The sequence below is a fragment of the Oncorhynchus kisutch genome, linkage group LG12 (assembly GCF_002021735.2).
Source record: "Oncorhynchus kisutch isolate 150728-3 linkage group LG12, Okis_V2, whole genome shotgun sequence".
Lineage (NCBI taxonomy): Eukaryota > Metazoa > Chordata > Actinopteri > Salmoniformes > Salmonidae > Oncorhynchus > Oncorhynchus kisutch.
Genome location: NC_034185.2, coordinates 13,382,434 through 13,405,838, shown reverse-complemented (window position 1 = coordinate 13,405,838; position 23,405 = coordinate 13,382,434). Strand labels below are relative to the sequence as shown.

General features: G+C 43.6%; 1 protein-coding gene across 1 annotated transcript in view; it reads left to right on the top strand.

Moving 5' to 3' along the window:
* Positions 1-23,405, top strand: part of LOC109900537 (glutamate receptor ionotropic, kainate 2-like) — a 159,880-nt gene that overhangs the window by 62,387 nt on the left and 74,088 nt on the right. Inside the window, exons 5-7 of the mRNA XM_020496194.2 lie at positions 7,908-8,089; positions 8,763-8,816; positions 10,585-10,758. Of these exons, the coding sequence (XP_020351783.1) occupies positions 7,908-8,089; positions 8,763-8,816; positions 10,585-10,758 (410 nt within the window). The remainder of the gene's footprint in view (positions 1-7,907; positions 8,090-8,762; positions 8,817-10,584; positions 10,759-23,405) is intronic.

Sequence of the window (23,405 nt, the reverse complement as noted above, 5' to 3'; positions counted from 1 at the left end):
AGAAGCTAGTTAGCTTCTTTACTGGCTAATCGTTAGTATTCAGCTAACCACGGTTTGTGGTCATCAGCTATCCTTTAGCTCGAAAATCTATCGCCAGTTTTGTACGGCACGGTGCGACTCGGAACATACCGGACCTATTTTTCTCTCCATGTTCCTGGATTTCAACCACTAACTCTGGACATTCATACCTGGATCTCGCAGCTAGCTAGCTGCTATCCGTGTGACTATCGGCTTTCGTCGATTCCGGAGCAAACATCAATTATTCCGGAGCTAGCCAGCTGAAGAGTTCCATCAATCACTCCTGGGCTAAAATCACCTATCCGGACCCGTTTTACTGCCAACGCGGAGCCCCACCGGGCCTTCACAACTGGACTACCGACGTTATCTACCCGAAGGAGTTATCCGGCTGGCTCCTCCGTCACGACGTTACCTGAACGCCCATCTGCGGTCCGTTAACCGTTAGCTGTCTTATCGGCTGCTATCTGAATAGACCTATCGGACAATTATTATTATTATTATTTATATTTTTTCTCTTGGGCCTCTATAACTATATCTATTGTTTTTTGTTGTTGTGTGATTTGGATTCATCCCCTCTACCACACGGAACCCCACTAATCCTACCGACAGAAACGCACGAGGTGGCTAATAACAGACCTCCATCCTATGCTAGCTTGGTACCGATGGCCCGGCTAGCTGTCTAAATCGCCGTGACCCCAACCAACCTCTCTACTCACTGGACCCTTTTGATCACTCGACTAAGCATGCCTCAACTTAATGTCAATATGCCTTGTCCATTGCTGTTCTGGTTAGTGTTTATTGGCTTATTTCACTGTAGAGCCTCTAGTCCTGCTCACTATACCTTATCCAACCTATTAGTTCCACCACCCACACATGCGATGACATCTCCTGGTTTCAATGATGTTTCTAGAGACAATATCTCTCTCTTCATCACTCAATACCTAGGTTTACCTCCACTGTATTCACATCCTACCATACCTTTGTCTGTACATTATACCTTGAAGCTATTTTATCGCCCCCAGAAACCTCCTTTTACTCTCTGTTCCAGACGTTCTAGACGACCAATTCTTATTGCTTTTAGCCGTACCCTTATCCTACTCCTCCTCTGTTCCTCTGGCGATGTAGAGGTGAATCCAGGCCCTGCAGTGCCTAGCTCCACTCCTATTCCCCAGGCGCTCTCTTTTGATGACTTCTGTAACCGTAATAGCCTTGGTTTCATGCATGTTAACATTAGAAGCCTCCTCCCTAAGTTTGTTCTATTCACTGCTTTAGCACACTCTGCCAACCCGGATGTTCTAGCTATGTCTGAATCCTGGCTTAGGAAGACCACCAAAAATTCTGAAGTTTTTATCCCAAACTACAACATTTTCAGACAAGATAGAACTGCCAAAGGGGGCGGTGTTGCAATCTACTGCAAAGATAGCCTGCAGAGTTCTGTCCTACTATCCAGGTCTGTACCCAAACAATTTGAACTTCTACTTTTAAAAATCCACCGCTCTAAAAACAAGTCTCTCACCGTTGCCGCCTGCTATAGACCACCCTCCGCCCCCAGCTGTGCTCTGGACACCATATGTGAACTGATTGCCCCCCATCTATCTTCAGAGCTCGTGCTGCTAGGCGACCTAAACTGGAACATGCTTAAAACCTGTTGTGCCTATAGGTTCCCAAGCGGGAACTACACCCCCCCTGTTCAACTCAAACGGTGGCGCAGGGAATGCAAAAATATTCATTAGAAATATTTAACCTCCACACATTAACAAGTCCAATACCTCAAATGAAAGATAAACACCTTGTTCATCTACCCAGCGTGTCAGATTTGTAAAATGTTTTACGGTGAAAACACAGCATATATTTATGTTAGACCACCACCAAAACAAAGAAAAAACGTAGCCATTTTGTCCAACAAAAGATAAAATGACAAAAGCAGGATTAAAAGAAAAATAATTCACTAACCTTTGGAAAGTCTTCATCAGATGACAGTAATATGACATGTTACACAGTACATTTATGTTTTGTTCGATAATATGCATTTTATATCCATAAATCTCAGTTTACATTGACGCCATGTTCAGAAAATTCTCCAAAATGAGAAATTATAGAAAGCTACGCCAGATAACAGAAATACTCATCATAAACTTTGACTAAAGATACATGTTCTACATATAGTTAGAAAGATACACAGGTTCACATTTTTTTTAACGTTACGGAATTAGTTTACTATGCAATAATCTGAGACGGCGCTCAGACGTAACAATATTTCTCCGCTATGTTGGAGTCAACAGAAATACAAAATTACAACATAAATATTCCCTTACCTTTGATGGTCTTCGATCAGAATGTAGTGGAAGGAGTCATACTTACACAATACATCGTTTGTTTCATAATGTTCAATTCTAGTGTCCATGTAGTAGCATATGCTACCACTTTCAGCTCAAATGCCCAAAAAATGACTTCTGGTCCAGAATAATTGCGCATCAAAACTTCCAAATGACATATTACAGGTCAACGAAACTGGTCAAACTAAGTGCAGAATCAAGCTTCAGGATGTTATAAACGTACAAAACGAATGGCATTCCAACCGGACAATCCTAGTTCATCTGGGGCTGACTGGAACAAAGGAAGCTCTCTTTCCCAAGTGCGCGTTTCACGCACATGAAAATCTTTGCGACACTTAGAACTACTCACCCCATAGGGTCAAAGTTCACAGCATATGCACTATTCAGCGTTCTTCTGAATGAGGACATCTAGTGGAAGTGTTTCCAGATCCATAACTTGTTGGGAAGGGAGGGGGCGATGACATCAAAGTTGCCCCAACTTTCAGGATTCCAAAACTAGTTTGGAAGATTGCCTGCCCTGTGAGTTCTGTTATACTCACAGACATAATTCGGTTTTTAGAAGCTTCAGAGTGTTTTCTATCCAATAATAATAATAATATGCATATATTCGCAATTTAGGACAGATTTTTATGCAGTTCACTATGGGCACGCAATTCATCCAAAGGGGAAATACCGCCCCCTATCCTTAACAAGTTTTTAACACCCCAGCCATCCTACAATCTAAGATTGATGCCCTCAATCTCACACAAATTATCAATGAACCTACCAGGTACCTCCCCAAAGCCTTAAACACGGGTACCCTCATAGATATCATCCTAACCAACTTGCCCTCTAAATACACCTCTGCTGTCTTCAACCAATATCTCAGCGATCACTGACTCATTGCCTGCATCCGTAATGGGTCAGCGGTCAAACGACCTCCACTCATCACTGTCAAACGCTCCCTGAAACAAATCAGCGAGCAGGCCTTTCTAATCGACCTGGCCGGGGTATCCTGGAAGGATATTGATCTCATCCCGTCAGTAGAGGATGCCTGGATATTTTTTTTAAATGCCTTCCTAACCATCTTAAATAAGCATGCCCCATTCAAGAAATTTAGAACCAGGAACAGAGATAGCCCTTGGTTCTCCCCAGACCTGACTGCCCTTAACCAACACAAAAACATGCTATGGCATTCTGCATTAGCATCGAACAGCCCCCATGATATGCAGCTGCTCAGGGAAGCTAGAAACCATTATACACAGGCAGTTAGAAAAGCCAAGGCTAGCTTTTTCAAGAAGACATTTGCTTCCTGCAACACTAACTCAACTCTGGGACACTGTAAAGTCCATGGAGAATAAGAACACCTCCTCCCAGCTGCCCACTGCACTGAAGATAGGAAACACTGTCACCACTGATAAATCCACCATAATTGAGAATTTCAATAAGCATTTTTCTACGGCTGGCCATGCTTTCCACCTGGCTACTCCTACCCCGGGCAACAGCACTGCACCCCCACAGCAACTTGCCCATGCCTTCCCCATTTCTCCTTCTCCCAAATCCAGTCAGCGGATGTTCTGAAAGAGCTGCAAAATCTGGACCCCTACAAATCAGCGGGGCTAGACAATCTGGACCCTTTCTTTCTAAAATTATCTGCCGAAATTGTTGCCACCCCTATTACTAGCCTGTTCAACCTCTCTTTCGTGTCGTCTGAGATTCCCAAAGATTGGAAAGCAGCTGCGGTCATCCCCCTCTTCAAAGGGGGGGGACACTCTTGACCCAAACAGCTACAGACCTATATCTATCCTACCATGCCTTTCTAAGGTCTTCGAAAGCCAAGTCAACAAACAGATTACCGACCATTTCGAATCTCATCAAACCTTCTCTGCTATGCAATCTGGTTTCAGAGCTAGTCATGGGTGCACCTCAGCCACGCTCAAGGTCCTAAACGATATCTTAACCGCCATCGATAAGAAACATTACTGTGCAGCCGTATTCATTGATCTGGCCAAGGCTTTTGACTCTGTCAGTCACCACATCCTAATCGGCAGACTCGACAGCCTTGGTTTCTCAAATGATTGCCTCGCCTGGTTCACCAACTACTTCTCTGATAGAGTTCAGTGTGTCAAATCGGAGGTTCTGCTGTCCGGAACTCTGGCAGTATCTATGGGGGTGCCACAGGGTTCAATTCTTGGACCGACTCTCTTCTCTGTCTACATCAATGATGTCGCTCTTGCTGCTGGTGAGTCTCTGATCCACCTCTACGCAGACGACACCATTCTGTATACTTCTGGCCCTTCTTTGGACACTGTGTTAACAACCCTCCAGGCAAGCTTCAATGCCATACAACTCTCCTTCCGTGGCCTCCAATTGCTCTTAAATACAAGTAAAACTAAATGCATGCTCTCCTGCCCGCCTGTCCAACATCACTACTCTGGACGGCTCTGACTTAGAATACGTGGACAACTATAAATACTTAGGTGTCTGGTTAGACTGTAAACTCTCCTTCCAGACACATATCAAACATCTCCAATCCAAAGTTAAATCTAGAATTGGCTTCCTATTTCGCAACAAAGAATCCTTCACTCATGCTGCCAAACATACCCTTGTAAAACTGACCATCCTACCAATCCTCGACTTTGGCGATGTCATTTACAAAATAGCCTCCAATACCCTACTCAACAAATTGGATGCAGTCTATCACAGTGCAATCCGTTTTGTCACCAAAGCCCCATATACTACCCACCATTGCGACCTGTATGCTCTCGTTGGCTGGCCCTCGCTTCATACTCGTCGCTAAACCCACTGGCTCCATGTCATCTACAAGACCCTGCTAGGTAAAGTTCCCCCTCCTCTTAGCTCGCTGGTCACCATAGCATCTCTCACCTGTAGCACGCGCTCCAGCAGGTATATCTCTCTAGTCACCCCCAAAACCAATTCTTTCTTTGGCCACCTCTCCTTCCAATTCTCTGCTGCCAATGACTGGAACGAACTACAAAAATCTCTGAAACTGGAAACACTTCTCACTAGCTTTAAGCACCAACTGTCAGAGCAGCTCACAGATTACTGCACCTGTACATAGCCCACCTATAATTTAGCCCAAACAACTACCTCTTTCCCTACTGTATTTAATTAATTAATTTATTTATTTTGCTCCTTTGCACCCCATTATTTTTTATTTCTACTTTGCACATTCTTCCACTGCAAATCTACCATTCCAGTGTTTTACTTGCTATATTGTATTTACTTTGCCACCATGGCCTTTTTTTTGCCTTTACCTCCCTTATCTCACCTAATTTGCTCACATTGTATATATACTTGTTTATACTGTATTATTGACTGTATGTTTGTTTTACTCCATGTGTAACTCTGTGTCGTTGTATGTGTCGAACTGCTTTGCTTTATCTTGGCCAGGTCGCAATTGTAAATGAGAACTTGTTCTCAACTTGCCTACCTGGTGAAATAAAGGTGAAATAAATTGGGGTTAGAGTTTGATTAGGGATTTTTACCTTTTACACTCTTAGAAAAAAAGGTACTATCTAGAACCTTGAAAATAAAAGAAAGCCGCACACTCTTGGAGCTCAGATGCAAAAATGTAATACCAACATTTCGACAGCCAAGCTGTCTTCATCAGGGTATAATCACAAACACTGCGGGATGACTCGTTTATATAGTGTCAAAAGACACAGGTGTCTGTAATCATGGCCAGGAGTGGCCTAATATCATTGGTTAATAATCAAATATTAAAATGTCATACAAAGAACAGCATACAAACAAATGGATAGCATACGACTATCTAGAACCTAAAATGGTTATTTGGCTGTCCCCATAGGATAAGATAACCTTTTGAAGAACCCTTTTGGTTCCAGTTAGAACCCTTTGAGTTCCATGTATAGAGCCCTTTCCACCAGGAAAGGGCTCTACATAGGTTATCCTATGGGGACAGCCGAAAACCCTTTTATCTGAGTGTACCATGAGTGCGTAGATTTAATAAGACCTATTTACCATAATAAATTGACCTACAGGATTCTCCTGGTGACTGCCTCAGTAAATGCTAATACCTTTTCTGACCATGTCTCTGTCACACACATTTCTCTTTGTCGAGAGCCGCCACTGTAGCATGGTGAGAGTATATTAACCTTGGCTAAGTGCACAGTAAATGGTCCAACTCAACGTCCACTACAAAGAGTCATCTAATTGGCCACTGTACCACTCCTCCTCATTTGTGTGTCCCAAATGGCTCCTTATTCTTTATATAGTACGCTACTTTAGACCAGGGCCCATAGGGTTCCCTATTCTCTACACTACTTTAGACCAGGGCCCATAGGGCTCTTAAGAGAATAGGGTTCCATTTTGGATGCAACCATTTATCTTCACTCCCACCACAACAACTCCCACTGGCATGTATTGATTCCCTCACAAAGGATTCTGAGGGAGGTGTTAGAGGTTCCTCCTCCTTAAGGGGAGTGTTTTTTAGTGTAACACACCACCTCCAACTCTCACAGTGACAGAGTCGGGGTGAGAAAACCTGGATGATGTGGACCACACACACACACACACACACACACACACACACACACACACACACACACACACACACACACACACACACACACACACACACACACACACAGACACACACACACACACACACACACACCTTTGGACTGTAATCACACATCTTCATGCTCCAGGACATTATGTGATTGGAGTCTATCTGACATCTGGCGGGAAGAACTATCGAAGAGGATAAAATATTCACACACAGCTGTCTGACGATCTACATTATCCACAGCCCCTCAAACATCGGCCCTGACAGTGTTTCCCAAACGTTGCTCTCTCCCAGAAAGATTTTCCGCTTAATGCCTCTGAAGTGTTTGTACGAACCAAAACAGAGAAGGGACAGATGGCTGGAGTAGGGATCTTCTGGGATTACCCAGAGTAGGGATCATCTGAGATTACACTGGAGTAGGGATCTTCTGGGATGAGTTCAGGTGAAGATCCCGGTGCTACCTTCCTCACTCATACAACTGCAGTATGTACAGTTTGTGGCCAAAAGTTTTGAGAATGACACATATTCATTTCCACAAAGTTTGTGTAACGGCCGTTGGTGGTGGAAGAAGGTGAGGACCAATGTGCAGCGTGGTACGTATCCATAATATAATTTAATGAGACTGAGTACAAAATACAAAAGAACAAGAGAATCAAAATGAAAACCTAAACTGTCCCGAATGGTGCAAACACTGAAACGGAAAATAATCAGCCACAACTCAAAGGTGAAACCAGGCTACCTAACTATGGTTCTTAATCAGGGACAACGATTGACAGCTGCCTCTGATTGAGAACCATACCAGACCAAACACAGAAATCCCAAATTATAGAAAAAAGAACATAGACTGCCCACCCCAACTCACGGCCTGACCATATGTTTTGGGAATGTTCACATAACCAATTCTGCTGGGTTGTGTCTGAACTGTATGCCTTACCAATGCCACACTTCTATTCATTTCCATTACATACACATTTTTCTAATACCTGTCACTCTTGTATAAGGTGTACATTTTTGGTCTGCAGGTCTTATTCGGTTGCAGGAGCTGATCAAGGCGCCATCCCGATACAACATTCGTTTGAAGATCCGACAGTTGCCGGCGGAGACCAAGGATGCCAAGCCACTTCTGAAAGAGATGAAGAAAGCGAAGGAGTTCCACGTGATCTTTGACTGCGGCCATGAAATGGCTGCCTGGATCCTGAAACAGGTCAGTTAGGCAAGATACATGTTGTACTTTGTTATTCTTAGACCTTGTTAGATTTCTTTATATGAATTATCTCCAGAACAATGAGTCACTCATTGAATAGTTATTACTTATACTATGTTTAAAGGTCCAGCACCGTCATTCAATTCCTTTTTATCTGCAACCGACTCATTTGGATATTTAATTTTCCTCGTTCATCTTCTTTTAGAATATTAGAGTTCTATTATTGTGCTTCCATAATGGATGCTCTATGCCACAATATAGTTTTAATGAGCAACTCTGCCTCAGCTCGCAGGCATGTTTGAGACATTATGATTAAGCCACATTCTTAATGAGAAGTGTGTATATCCGTCACCAAAATACCCGTTACCGGGCAGAGTAGATGACATCTGTTCAGTTTACTAATTATATACAGCATGGCCACCAACATGGCCTCTTAATGTGAAACACCCACCACAAAGGCTTGCTGAATCATGACTCTAAAAAAATTACTCTGATTATCTGCTCTGTGTGTTGCCAAAATAATACTTTAATGGGATATTCCCCAAATGTGTTTAGCATATTGACTTATCGAAAGTAATTTGGTCCCAAAAAATGTTTGTCTACTCTGCACTCACACATGCTGTATATTTGTGTTGGCACTTTGACCATAGTCAGTATTGTTGTTTTCCTACAGGCTCTAGCCATGGGAATGATGACCGAGTACTACCACTACATCTTCACCACCCTGGTACGTTTACCAGCACCTTACAGTTATAGACGGGTTGGTTGTCCAGCAACAAAAACGATGGGGCAAAACAGACTGGATTGGCTTTAAATTGATGACAACATTTAAACTGTATTTCATATCCAATGTTCTTGAAAACATAAATACATTTGCACAATGAGCACTTGTTATCGCACAAATACATTGTTACAGTTGTTGGTTAGCTAGCTAGCAATTATTTTTGCCATATTAGCCTAGACGTGACGTCAATCAAACACCTCAAAATAAGACATGGTATCAAGATGAAACGAGCTGAAATGAGCCACCTACGATTCCCCACATGGCAGAATAATACTATATATCTGGCCATTCAAGATCACAACAACACATTCTGCCCCATTGAAGCCTGCTCATCGTTTTTGTGACGTTGTCAGCTAACCTGTCTATACTGAGTTTTCTTCCTGATCAATACGTTGCCCATATTAGGAAGGTATCCATGTAAGTTGCAGATGCCTGATGCCGTCCTAATATGGACACCTTACAGTAGATATCACATAATCATATTCTTTATATTGCCACTTAAATACTTGGTCCTGGTGGCAATTAATACATTTATAATGTGTTATTGAAGATACTGTAAATAAATGTCAAAACATTTATAGACAAAACCCTTTAAAGACAGTATCTATTCCAGGGTTGAAAAATATTATATCTGTCTAAGTATCAGTCTAGACTTTTTCTTTGATACCCTTTTGTTTCCTCTCTAAACGATGCTTAGCCATTCTCTACCCTTCCCCAATCTGTTGTCCAAAAGCCTCTAAGAGTTTTGATCATGAAAAAAATAAAGCTGTTCGATATGCTCGTCTATTCTGACTCAAGGCAGCGATTTAAGTTCTCCAAAGTTATTTTGATCCATCCACTACAAAGAGTCCCGCTGTTCTCACTGGATGAAAAGCCTGTCTTTCCTGGATGGAGAGAGAGAGAATGAGAGATTCAGAGCGTACATAACAGCTCAGACGAGGCTATTACCGTCTCAGTACATCATGACCCTGACAACAACTCTGCCTGTTGTGCTGTTTGGAACATTATGGATAAGGTTTGGACAAGGGTCGAGAAAGACTGACCCTAAATCTGTTGTGCTGTTTGGAAAATTATAGATAAGGTTTGGACAAGGGTGGAGGAAGACTGACCCTAAATCTGTTGTTATGGGCAAACAGGAAATAGAGCAATGAAGGCAGGGCTGTGTCAGAGGCATGCTGTTACTGGATCGTCTGGGCTCCTGCCTGTTCCAACAACATAGGTCAGTTTGGCAAGGAAGTGGCGGTAGTGCTGGCCAATGCTGCAATATAACTGGTATCCAGGGGCTTGTTTTGCCCTTAGACTTATTTGCCCTTGTACACTTATACAACCCATAGGCATCTGCCTTCATAAGCCAGACGTGTGGCCTCGCCTGTTACCCTTGAAAACGTTAGCTTAATCAAGTCGACTGTCTTGGTGAACGAGATTAAATGCTTCCTGAAAATACTTCAGAACGTACCCCGGTAATCTCTCTCGCCCTTAAATATGGCTCCCGAACGCAGTTTTAATTTAGCATGAGAACAGGTGTGCGGTCAGCACTTTAGAATCAATGATGGGCAATAAATTATCTCCTTGCATCTCAATCTATGGACACAATCCCTATATACAGTAATACCATACTACACTAATGAAGTGCTTGTTACATGTTTATGACATGTTTATTATATTTTTATAAAGTATTAAAGCATGAACATAGCAATCTTTGTTATTTTAGGACCTTTTCGCCCTGGATATGGAGCCGTATCGGTACAGCGGAGTCAACATGACGGGTTTCCGGATCCTAAACACGGAAAACTCTCAGGTGTCGTCCATCATCGAGAAATGGTCCATGGAACGCCTACAAGCCCCGCCCAAACCGGACTCGGGCCTACTGGAAGGATTCATGACGGTACGGTTGAAACTGCTAAATCTTCCTTAAGCTCTGCGTGCACAAACAAACATGCTTTATCGCCCTAGTGTCTCAATGACCAAATCGATAGGACATTGTAAATTATATTGCTACATTTATCATGTGTTGTGATCTTTCTAGTACAGGCAGATTTTAAGCCATGGTGTATGAAGTGGTCAATTTTATATCCATGACATGATTCATGAAGCAATGAAATGTACATTATAGGAATGTAATGAAATAGTTAGTGGGTAACAGGGCCGGATGGCAGGGGCTTTAGCCCAGGTGAGATGCTCTCTGGGAGGGCATCGAGGCTGGGCAGTAGCCCAATGTCTGGAGCTTTGAGCCTGGAGTTCCTGGGTCTAAATGCTCTCTAATGAGACTGTGTGGATGGTAATGGTCCTTTCTCTGCACTCCTTCACTCGCCTCCTCTCTCCCTCTGTCCACCGGGAACCCTGCCAAAATATGACAATCTGTCAGTGTGCGGAGAGAGAGCGAGAGAGCAAATTGGACGGAAATGATGGCCTCTGCTTTTTTCTGGGGAGCCGTCCAAAAAAGCCAGCGACGATGAGGTGATTTGAAAGTGAAAAAACATAAGTGGAGCTCAGGCATGGTCATTCAAGGTCTCTCTCTGTATCCATTTGTCTGAAACCGCCAATTATTTAATTTCGCGGGGACGATACGAAGTCTCCGGGGAGACGTATGTCTGTGTTTTTCTGTTTTGTGTCTCTTTCCTGTCTGCTTCCTCTGTCTGGTTATAAAATGGCAGTAGATCCATGGTGAATCTTCACAGAGACAGGTGCAATGAGAAAAGGTAGTAACACAATGTCAGAGACACAATGTCATATATGCTAATGAATTGAAATGCACAAGGCGTCATATGATGGCATGCCCTACTGTACTTCTGTTCTACATGGAAACTGTAATCCCTTAATTAGAGTGCATGCATGTCAAATACTGTCTAAAAAGCAAAGACACTGTAGGCCCTATAAGTCTTTTTAAATCTGATAATCCAATGCACAGTTAACTGCATTCATTTGGTATAGCAATCTGCTCTCATGTCTTGCCAGAGAAAGCCCTATTGTCACATACCTCCCCTTAATGCAATGGCACATGTTTTCTTTCAATTCCCCTTGGCTTAGGCACGAGACAAAACAACAATGCTGTTATTCATGTATGCAAAGATGAATGAAATGCACAAAGAGGTTAAATGCTGGATGTTTTTCCATTGTTTTGATTCTGTATGTTCATGGATTGAGTAATTAGGCATAGCGCATATTGACATATCGCACCAGACTAGAACTTCTGCTAAATAATAAATAATCATGTCCAATGGGCTCTGTACCAGGCTTGATAAATTACTTCATTAGGGTGTTCTATTTATAAGCCAGTGATATATTCAACAGTGATATACTGTATTCCACCATGTCCGCGGCCCAAATAGCATCCTATTCCGTATTAGAGGTAGAGGCCAAAAGTAGACACTAAATATGGGACGCAGATCCCTTAAGATGATCTAATTTAATAAAATAAATGAGAAAATATGTGGATGAAAAATTATAGAAATTATTTAAATTGTATGGTATTGATATAAACGTTTTTTAAATATTTTTTTCACCTTTATTTAACCAGGTAGGATAGTTAAGAAGAAGTTGTCATTTACAACTACGACCTGGCCAAGATAAAGCATAGCAGTTCGAAGCATACAACAATACAAATTTACAAATGGAATAAACAAACATACAGTCAATAATACAGTAGAAAAAAAGTCTATATACATTGTGTGTAAATGAGGTAAGAAAAGGGAGGTAAGGCAATAAATAGGCCATGGTGGCAAAGTTGTTACAAAATAGCTATTAAACACTGGAATGGTAGATGTGCAGAAGATGAACGTGCAAGTAGAGATACTGGGGTGCAAAGGAGCAAGATAAATGAATAAATACAGTATGGGGATGAGGTAGTTAGATGGGCTATGTACAGTTGCAGTGATCTGTGAGCTGCACTGACAGCTGGTGCTTAAAGCTAGTGAGGGACATATGTGTCTCCAGCTTCTGTGATTTTTGCAGTTCGTTCCAGTCATTGGCAGCAGAGAACTGGAAGAAAAGGTGGCCAAAGGAGGAACTTGCTTTGTGGGTGACCAGTGAAATATACCTGCTGGAGCGTGTGCTATGGGTGGGTGCTGCTATGGTGACCAGTGAGCTAAGATAAGGCGGGGCTTTACCTAGCAAAGACTTGCAGATGACCTGGAGCCAGTGGGTTTGGCGACGAGTATGAAGCGAGGGCCAGCCAACGAGAGCGTACAGGTCGCAGTGGTGGGTAGTATATGGGGCTTTGGTGACAAAACGGATGGCACTGTGATGGAATGCATCCAATTTGTTGAGTAGAGAGTTGGAGGCTATTTTGGAAATGACATCGCCAAAGTCGAGGATCAGTAGGATGGTCAGTTGTACGAGGGTATGTTTGGCAGCATCAGTGAAGGATGCTTTGTTGCGAAATAGGAAGCCGATTCCAGATTTAATTTTGGATTGTAGATGCTTAATGTGAGTCTGGAAGTCTAACCAGACACTTAGGTATTTGTAGTTGTCCACATATTCTAAGTCAGAACCGTCCAGAGTAGTGATGCTGGATGGGCGAGCAGGTGCGGGCAATGATCGGTTGAATAGCATGCATTTAGTTTTATTTGCGTTTAAGAGCAGTTGGAGGCCACGGAAGGAGAGTTGTATGGCATTGAAGCTCGTCTGGAGGTTAGTTAACACAGTGTCCAAAGAAGGGCCAGAAGCACACAGAATGGTGTCGTCTGCGTAAAGGTGGATCAGAGAATCACCATCAGCAAGAGCGACATCATTGATGTATACAGAGAAGAGAGTCGGCCCGAGAATTGAACCCTGTGGCACCCCCATAGAGACTGCCAGAGGTCCGGACAACAGGCCCTCCGATTTGACACTGAACTCTATCAGAGAAGTAGTTGGTGAACCATGCGAGGCAATCATTTGAGAAAACAAGGCTGTTGAGTCTGAACATAAGAATGTGGTGATTGACAGAGTCGAAAGCCTTGGTCAGGTCGATGAATACATCTGCACAGTATTGTCTCTTATCGATGGCAGTTATGATATCATTTAGGACCTTGAGCGTGGCTGAGGTGCACCCATGACCAGCTCTGAAACCAGATTGCATAGCGGAGAAGGTGCAGTGGGATTCAAAATGGTCTGTAATCTGTTTGTTAACAAGGCTTTTGAAGACCTTAGAAAGGGCAGGATAGATATAGTTTATAGCAGTTTGGGTCTAGAGTGTCTCCCCCTTTGATGCGGGGGATGACCGTGGCTGCTTTGAAATCTTTGGGAATCTCAGATGATACGAAAGAGAGGTTGAGCAGGCTAGTAATAGAGGTTGCAACAATTTCGGCAGATAATTTTAGAAAGAGATGCTCCAGATTGTCTAGCCCGGCTGATTTGTAGGGGTCCAGAACATCAGTTATCTGGATTTGGGTGAAGGAGAAATGGGGAGGCTTGGGCGAGTTGCTTTGGGGGTGCAGTGCTGTTGACCGGGGTAGCCAGGTGGAACGCATGGCCGGCCGTAGAAAAATGCTTATTGAAATTCTCAATTATAGTGCATTTATCAGTGGTGACAGTGTTTCCTAGCCTCAGTGCAGTGGGCAGCTGGGAGGAGGTGCTCTTATTCTCCATGGACTTTACAGTGTCCCAGAACTTTTTTGAGTTTCTGCTTGAAAAAGCTAGCCTTTAGCTTTCCTAACTGCCTGTGTAAATTGGTTCGTATCTTCCCAGAAAAGTTGCATATCACGGGGGCTATTCAATGCTAATGCAGAACGCCATAGGATGTTTTTGTGCAGGTCAAGGGCAGTCAGGTCTGGAGAAAACCAAGGGCTATATCTGTTCCTGGTAAAAAAAAAATGTATGGGGCATGCTTATTTAGGAAGGTGAGGAAGGCACTTAATAAAGACTAACCAGGCATCCTCTACTGACGGGATGAGGTCAATATCCTTCCAGGATACCCGGGCCAGGTCGATTAGAAAGGCCTGCTCGCTGAAGTGTTGGGGGGGACAAACCTGTTGGCACTTGAAAGGAAATCAAGCTCTTGTTTTGTTTGAAAATATTTTTTCTGTAATTTATTAGTTGTTTTTCTGTAGTTTATTAGCTGTTTTTCTGTAGTAAAATTAGTTGTTTTTCTGTTGTTTATTAGCTGTTTTTCTGTAGTAAAATTAGTTGTTTTTCTGTTGTTTATTAGCTGTTTTTCTGTAGTAAAATTAGTTGTTTTTCTGTTGTTTATTAGCTGTTTTTCTGTAGTAAAATTAGTTGTTTTTCTGTTGTTTATTAGCTGTTTTTCTGTATTTTATTAGTTGTTTTTCTGTTGTTTATTAGTTGGACCATCTTTATAAGAAATAGGATGTCACATTCAATAGCAGTTCTTCTTCTGTTTTATTCATTATTCATCTCTGTTTAATCCAAATATTTCAAAAACATAAAAGGCACATGGTACCCATTTTCTTGGTTGGATCCTTACATATAACATCCTTTCAGTGGTATTTGTTTTGCATTCCGAAAGAGAAATAGAAATGGAATAGAACTGGAATCTTTGAGGTCTTCCTAATCAGCAGCACTTCCTATCATGTGAGCAAGTATCATTCGGCCATTTGAAGGGAATCTGTCAGTTAGGAACAAACCAAAGGAAATGTACATAACAAGTTTATATGATCTTCCAAAGTATCCAGAACACATCTTTGTTCCATTCTCCACAATACAGAGTGTCTGTTACATTCTGTTTCTATGGTCCATCAAGCATCCCTAGCGCTTCTCTCTATCCAGTGACCAGGCAACAGTTGTGTAGCAGACGGTTGCCAGGACAACACCCTCCCAGGGTCACCTTGTGGTGTCATGGACAATTGATAGACTGGAATAGAAGGAGGAGGATGTCTACGGTCAGTGTCGGTAAAACATGCAGTGTTTGCATCACTATACTGGCCACTGAATGAATGCAGTATACTGTATAATTACACTGAGTTCCCTAGGTTGGTCCAACATTGTCTGAATGAATGCAGTATACTATATAATTACACTGAGTTCCCTGGGTTGGTCCAACATTGTCTGAATGAATGCAGTATACTGTATAATTACACTGAGTTCCCTGGGTTGGTCCAACATTGTCTGAATGAATGCAGTATACTGTATAATTACACTGAGTTCCCTGGGTTGGTCCAACGGTGTCTGAATGAATGCAGTATACTGTATAATTACACTGAGTACCCTGGGTTGGTCCAACATTGTCTGAATGAATGCAGTATACTGTATAATTACACTGCGTTCCCTGGGTTGGTCCAACGGTGTCTGAATGAATGCAGTATACTGTATAATTACTCTGAGTTTCATGGGTTGGTCCAACATTGTCTGAATGAATGCAGTATACTGTATAATTACACTGAGTTCTCTGGGTTGGTACAACATTGTCTGAATGAATGCAGTATACTGTATAATTACTCTGAGTTCCCTGGGTTGGTCCTACATTGTCTGAATGAATGCAGTATACTGTATAATTACTCTGAGTTCCCTGGGTTGGTCCTACATTGTCTGAATGAATGCAGTATACTGTATAATTACTCTGAGTTCCCTGGGTTGGTCCAACGGTGTCTGAATGAATGCAGTATAATGAGCTATGTGTACTGTGTGTCTACTCCGCCTGGACTAGAAGCACACACATATTTATATTTCTGACACGTATGAATGCATAATAAGAGCAGAGATACTAATTAGACCAACTTGTGTGTGTGTGTGTGTGTGTGTGTGTGTGTGTGTGTGTGTGTGTGTGTGTGTGTGTGTGTGTGTGTGTGTGTGTGTGTGTGTGTGTGTGTGTGTGTGTGTGTGTGTGTGTGTGTGCTTGTATATGGGTGTATAGTGAATTATGATACAACATTATTATTCATCCTCCAGCTACTGTTAGTGTCCCTAAAAAACAACACAGACAAGTCCACCACGCTAACGAGGTGAAATACTTAGCGGGCTAAACGACCGCAATAAAACCACATAAAAACCTAGCAACTGCACCGTTAAATCAAGCACATTGCGTTGGCTACTTACTCAAAATGGTGTATTTACACATAACATGATATAGTTCACATCACTCCTTTTCCCTCCCTAAGTCGTTACTTTGTGTGTGTGTGTGTGTGTGTGTGTGTGTGTGTGTGTGTGTGTGTGTGTGTGTGTGTGTGTGTGTGTGTGTGTGTGTGTGTGTGTGTGTGTAGCCTCCTAACGTCAGTCAGAGCAACAGCTAGCGCCTCACCCACTACTTACAGATGGCAGGAGAGAGGAAGAGAGAGAGAGAGAGAGAGAGAGAGGGGTGGGGAGAAAAAGGAGGAAAGTTGTATCACCCACAGAGAAAAGATGGAGGAAGTCACAGCCACACGGTCACGCTCCTGTTAGCCGCGTTAGACTGGAACAAGCTGGGGATTTGGTATGGAGGTAGATTGCTGCCAAATCTTGCACATCAATTTTGGCAATAAACTGCCTTCATAGTTTGGTGATGGAGGAGGAAGAGGAGGGGTTGGGAGATTCTGGGTTTAACCACCACTCATTGCAGTCCCTACCCTTCCCTGGCACTTTTGTGGCCAATACTCTCCTTCCCTCCATCCTTCCATCCAAGGCCTTGGGCCCTCATGCAGCAACAGTTTTGAGGGAAATGGAACGCTGCGCTCCGGTTGCCATGGCAACGCACGCCACGGTGGCTCTGAGTCCGACCAAATCCCCCCCCTGACTGTCGGGCTACACAACGGCGGTGTGGATGTGTTGGATCTCCAAACCAAGATAAGCTTCACACAGGGTTCTTTTCGGCCATTAAGGTCCCTGTGATGCGGGTCCTCTGATCCCATTTGGCAGAGGAGAGCCTTTTGAAGTGAGCGACTGTGGAGAGAAGACACGCACTGCCCTGTGCCGGGCACCACCAGCTGGGCTTGGCAGAGCATCAACGTTATTAGCGGCACACGCACCGTGCTCCAGAGAACCTTTGTGAGACGGAGTACAGAGAGAGAGAGAGAGAGAGAGAGAGAGAGAGAGAGAGAGAGAGAGAGAGAATAAAAATAGAAACCATAGTCATATCTTAGTATGCAGCACCAGGCAAACAGGTGTTACAAAATACAGTATCAAAGAGGATACCAAAGCCTCCCTCCTCCCTTCACACACACACACTCACACACAAACACACACACTCCTCAAAGAGAGTATATACGGAGAGTCGTCCTTCGTCTAAAGGAGTGTGTGTGATGCTAGGTCTACAATGACTGGCCTAGAGCCATCATCAGCTCAGTAGCACAGTCACCCACTGACAATCCTGCCCCCCCCCTCCTCTTCCTCCATCCCTTACTCCTCTCACCACCCGTAGGTGCAGCCAGTGTTATCATTGTCACGGTCATGGACAGTCTGGCTCCAGGGTCTCTTGTGATCAGCTGTTGTCCTTTGATCTCTGGGGGGACTATTTGATACACACACACAACTCACACACAAGCAGGCTTACACAGAAATACACAGTCATATGTATACATACACACAAAAGCAGGCACCCAATAAGAAGACATACTCATGCAAGCAGACTTCCAAACAGAGACACACACACACACACACAAGCTGCCCACTGCGTCGTGGGACCACAGATCTAATTATCTCTGTCTAGTTTGTTTACACTAAGAATTTAGTCAGGCCCACCTCCTGCCTGCTAGGTCCCCCCCCCCCCTGACTTTAGCAGAGGTGGGTTTTTAGGAAGTCCGCTAAACTATTGTGCAGAGGGAGAGGAGGAGTAGAGGGGCAGGAGGAGGAGATGGACAGGAGAGGGAAAGGAGGAGAGGGAGGAGAGGGAAACGAGGAGAGGGAGGAGAGGGAGAGGAGGAGTAGAGGGGCAGGAGGAGGAGATGGACAGGAGAGGGAAAGGAGGAGAGGGAGGAGAGGGAAAGGAGGAGAGGGAGGGCAGGAGAGGGAGAGGAGGAGGGGAGGAGAAGGAGACTGGGAATAGATAGGGCACCTGCTAACTTCGCTAGGCTAGCTAAGCCTGGCACGCGGGGTTAATTAATATGGAAGGGAGGGTTCATGGTTAAATACCCTTCTTAATCAGAGACCGGCTGGGCAGCGTGGTGCTAAATGGGCAGAGGCCGCGGAAGTGGGCCTCACTGCCAATAACACACTGTCCCCGGAAGGAGCTGGAAGCGAGCTCTGGAATCTGGCAACCCCCTTTGTCTAACTCTGTCGAATGAATGAACGAGCAAACGAACACATGAGCTCTGTTCCTCGATGGCACTCCTCGATTCACTCTCCCTCACAAAGTGCTCTTGGCCAATTTAACTCTCTCCCTTTCTCCCTCCCTCCCTCTTACTCTCCCTCTTACTCTCCATTTATCAGATTTAAATCCTTCTTAGCTACCTGTAGCAGCCAGAGTTAGCTATCTGGAGCAGCCAGAGTTAGCTACCTGGAGCAGCCAGAGTTAACGACCTGGAGCAGCCAGAGTTAGCTACCTGGAGCAGCCAGAGTTAGATACCTGGAACAGCCAGTTAGCTACCTGGAGCAGCCACAGTTAGCTACCTGGAGCAGCCAGAGTTAGCTACCTGGAACAGCCAGAGTTAACTACCTGGAACAGCCAGAGTTAACAACCTGGAGCAGCCAGAGTTAGCTACCTGGAGCAGCCAGAGTTAGCTACCTGGAGCAGCCAGAGTTAGCTACCTGGAGCAGCCAGAGTTAACGACCTGGAGCAGCCAGAGTTAGCTACCTGGAGCATTCAGAGTTAGCTACCTGGAGCAGCCAGAGTTAGCTACCTGGAACAGCCAGAGTTAACTACCTGGAACAGCCAGAGTTAACAACCTGGAGCAGCCAGAGTTAGCTACCTGGAGCAGCCAGAGTTAGCTACCTGGAGCAGCCAGAGTTAGCTACCTGGAGCAGCCAGAGTTAACGACCTGGAGCAGCCAGAGTTAGCTACCTGGAGCAGTCAGAGTTAGCTACCTGGAGCAGCCAGAGTTAGCTACCTGGAGCAGCCAGAGTTAACGACCTGGAGCAGCCAGAGTTAGCTACCTGGAGCAGCCAGAGTTAGCTACCTGGAGCAGCCAGAGTTAGCTACCTGGAGCAGCCAGAGTTAGCTACCTGGAGCAGCCAGAATTAGCTACCTGGAACAGCCAGAGTTAACGACCTGGAGCAGCCAGAGTTAACTACCCGGAGCAGCCAGAGTTAGCTACCTGGAGCAGCCAGAGTTAGCTACCTGGAGAAGCCAGAGTTAGACACCTGGAGCAGCCAGAGTTAACTACCTGGAGCAGCCAGAGTTAGCTACCTGGAGCAGCCAGAGTTAGCTACCTGGAGCAGCCAGAGTTAGCTACCTGGAGAAGCCAGAGTTAGATACCTGGAGCAGCCAGAGTTAGCTACCTGGAGAAGCCAGAGTTAGCTACCTGGAGCAGCCAGAGTTAGCTACCTTTGTAGAAGCCTACCTACAGTAGAGCAGAGGCCCCTGTCATGTAAGAACAGTACATGTATGTTAATCCATCGTGGCCGACCAAATCTTTTCCCTTCTTTTTTCCATGAGTGGGCTTTTAAACCTTGATTTCCCTATGTGGAGACCTCATTTCAGTAAGCAAGCAGGGAAAAACTCATTTGAGTAAGCAAAAGCGAGGGGCTGCACTGTTGCTTCGGCATGTGGAAATGCAATGTGATGAAGGGATTATGCCTCTAAAACTCAAAGGAATAAGAACTATGCTCACATTCTGCCTGGAGAGAGAGAGAGGAGGGAGAGAAAGGAAGAAAGAGAGGGAGGACGGGAGAGAAAGAGAGGGAGGAGGAGGAGAGATGAAGAAAGAGAGGGAGGGCGGGAGAGAAAGAGAGAGGGAGAGGAGGGGGAGAGAGAGGAAGAAAGAGAGGGAGGGCGGGAGAGAAAGAGAGAGGGAGAGGAGGGGGAGAGAGAGGAAGAAAGAGAGGGAGGGCGGGAGAGAAAGAGAGAGGGAGAGCGAGGGAGAGGACAGAGAGAGAATGAAGGAGAGAGCGGGAGCAACATTTAGAGGAGAGAAAGGGAGATTGTTGGCAGTAAAAAAACAACTCCTTCCTGTCACCCCAAGGCTGTTTCCACTAGAGCCTATCGGGAGAGAGCTCTCGCCTCCTCTGTTATCTGCTAACAACTCTGAAACAGATCTGACATTCACCATACATCACATTCATCACATGAGTCGTGTCATATCAACAGTCTTTTGACATTCAGAACAACAGCATGCTATGTACTCTCAACGAGGAAATGTCACCGTGACATGTTTAGAAGTAGAACAGGAATAGAAAGAGATAAGTCCCAGAGAAGATTCTACTCAAACTATGTAATTACACTGTACTTACTAGAGAACCATCAAGTCTCAACAAGGACATGTTCACTGTGACATGTTTAGAAATAGAAACAGCTTCTCTAGAATAGCCATAGGAATAAATAGCCTAGACATTTTGAAAGATCGTTCCTAATTTCACTGAGACATATTTAAAAATAGAATAGACATAGAAAAAGATAAGCTAGACAGGATTCTTCTCATTAGGAGGAGTATGAGGAAATGCCACTGTCAATGTCTAGAAGTAATCATTTACTATACATAGTAATAGATCCCCTAGACAAGATTCTTATCATTAGAAAGTGTATCAGGAAATGCCACTGTGTCACTGTCTAGAAATAAAAATTGAATAAAAAAATAAATATATCACCTAGACAAGATTCTTCTCATTAGGAAGACTGTTCGCTTGGTTTTCATTGAGCTACATGCTAAAAACACAGCAATTTTTTAATAAACCTTCAAATAATAATCCCCTTATTATTATTATTTTATTATAATAATCAGACACTTTTACCATAAACCTTATAATAATACCCCACTTCCTGAGTCCTCTATGCTTTTCCCGGTTTGCGTTTCCTCTGTACACAGTAGTATACAGTGTTGAGCATACACTCACTCCCCACCAAGGTAGTTGTCAGGTATGTGTAAATGGTTGTAAAGGAGTCAGGTGCAGGAGAGCAGATAAGGTGTAGCCAATGGAGCCTTTTATTTTGGCGAACCAAACACACACGACAAAGTGAACACGGAATAACAATATGGGTTAACATAACCCAGCGCAACAGACTAGCATGTGCAATACATGAAACAGAATAAACAATATGGGTTAACGTAACCCAGCGCAACAGACTAGCGTGTGCAAAACATGAAACAGAATAAACAATACCACACAAAGACATTTATTTATTTATCCGTTATTTTACCAGGTAAGTTGACTGAGAACACGTTCTCATTTGCAGCAACGACCTGGGGAATAGTTACAGGGGAGAGGAGGGGGATGAATGAGCCAATTGTAAACTGGGGATTATTAGGTGACCGTGATGGTTTGAGGGCCAGATTGGGAATTTAGCCAAGACACCGGGGTTAACACCCCTACTCTTACGATAAGTGCCATGGGATCTTTAATGACCTCAGAGAGTCATGAGGGAAACAGAGGGTAAATACACAACACATAATGAGGGAAATGAGAAGCAGGTGTGTGGGAAAACTAGACAAGACAAATGGAAAATGAAAAATGGATCTGCGATGGCTAGAAGACTGGCGACGTCGACCGCCGAGCGCCACCCGGACTAGGAGAGGCATCGACTTTGGCAGAAGTCCTTGACACTTTGTTGTGTTACAACCTGAATTCAAAATTGATTCAAATGTTTTTTCTCTCTCACCCATGTAGTCACAATACCCCATAATGACTAAATGTTTTTTCTCTCTCACCCATGTAGTCACAATACCCCATAATGACTAAATGTTTTTTCTCTCTCACCCATGTAGTCACAATACCCCATAATGACTAAATGTTTTTTCTCTCTCACCCATGTAGTCACAATACCCCATAATGACAAAATGTTTTTTCTCTCTCACCCATGTAGTCACAATACCCCATAATGACAAAATGTTTTTTCTCTCTCACCCATGTAGTCACAATACCCCATAATGACTAAATGTTTTTTCTCTCTCACCCATGTAGTCACAATACCCCATAATGACTAAATGTTTTTTCTCTCTCACCCATGTAGTCACAATACCCCATAATGACTAAATGTTTTTTCTCTCTCACCCATGTAGTCACAATACCCCATAATGACTAAATGTTTTTTCTCTCTCACCCATGTAGTCACAATACCCCATAATGACTAAATGTTTTTTCTCTCTCACCCATGTAGTCACAATACCCCATAATGACTAAATGAAAACATGTTTTTAGATTTTGTAAAAAATGTATTGAAAAATAAATACAGAAATATCTCATTTACATAAGTATTCACACCCCTGAGTCAATACATTGTAGAAGCATCTTTGGCAGTGATTACAGCTGTGAGTCTTCCTGGGTAAGTCTCTAGGAACTTTTCACACCTGGATTGTTCAACATTTACCCATTATTCTTTTCTAAAATCTACAAGTTCTGTCAAATTGGTTGTTGATCATTGCTAGACAACCATTTCCAGGTCTTTCCATTGATTTTCAAGTAGATTTATGTCAAAACTGTAACTCAGCCACTCAGAACATTCACTGTCTTCTTGGTAAGCAACTCCAGTGTAGATTTGGCCTTGTGTTTTGTGTTATTGTCCTGCTGAAAGGTGAATTCATCTCCCAGTGTCTG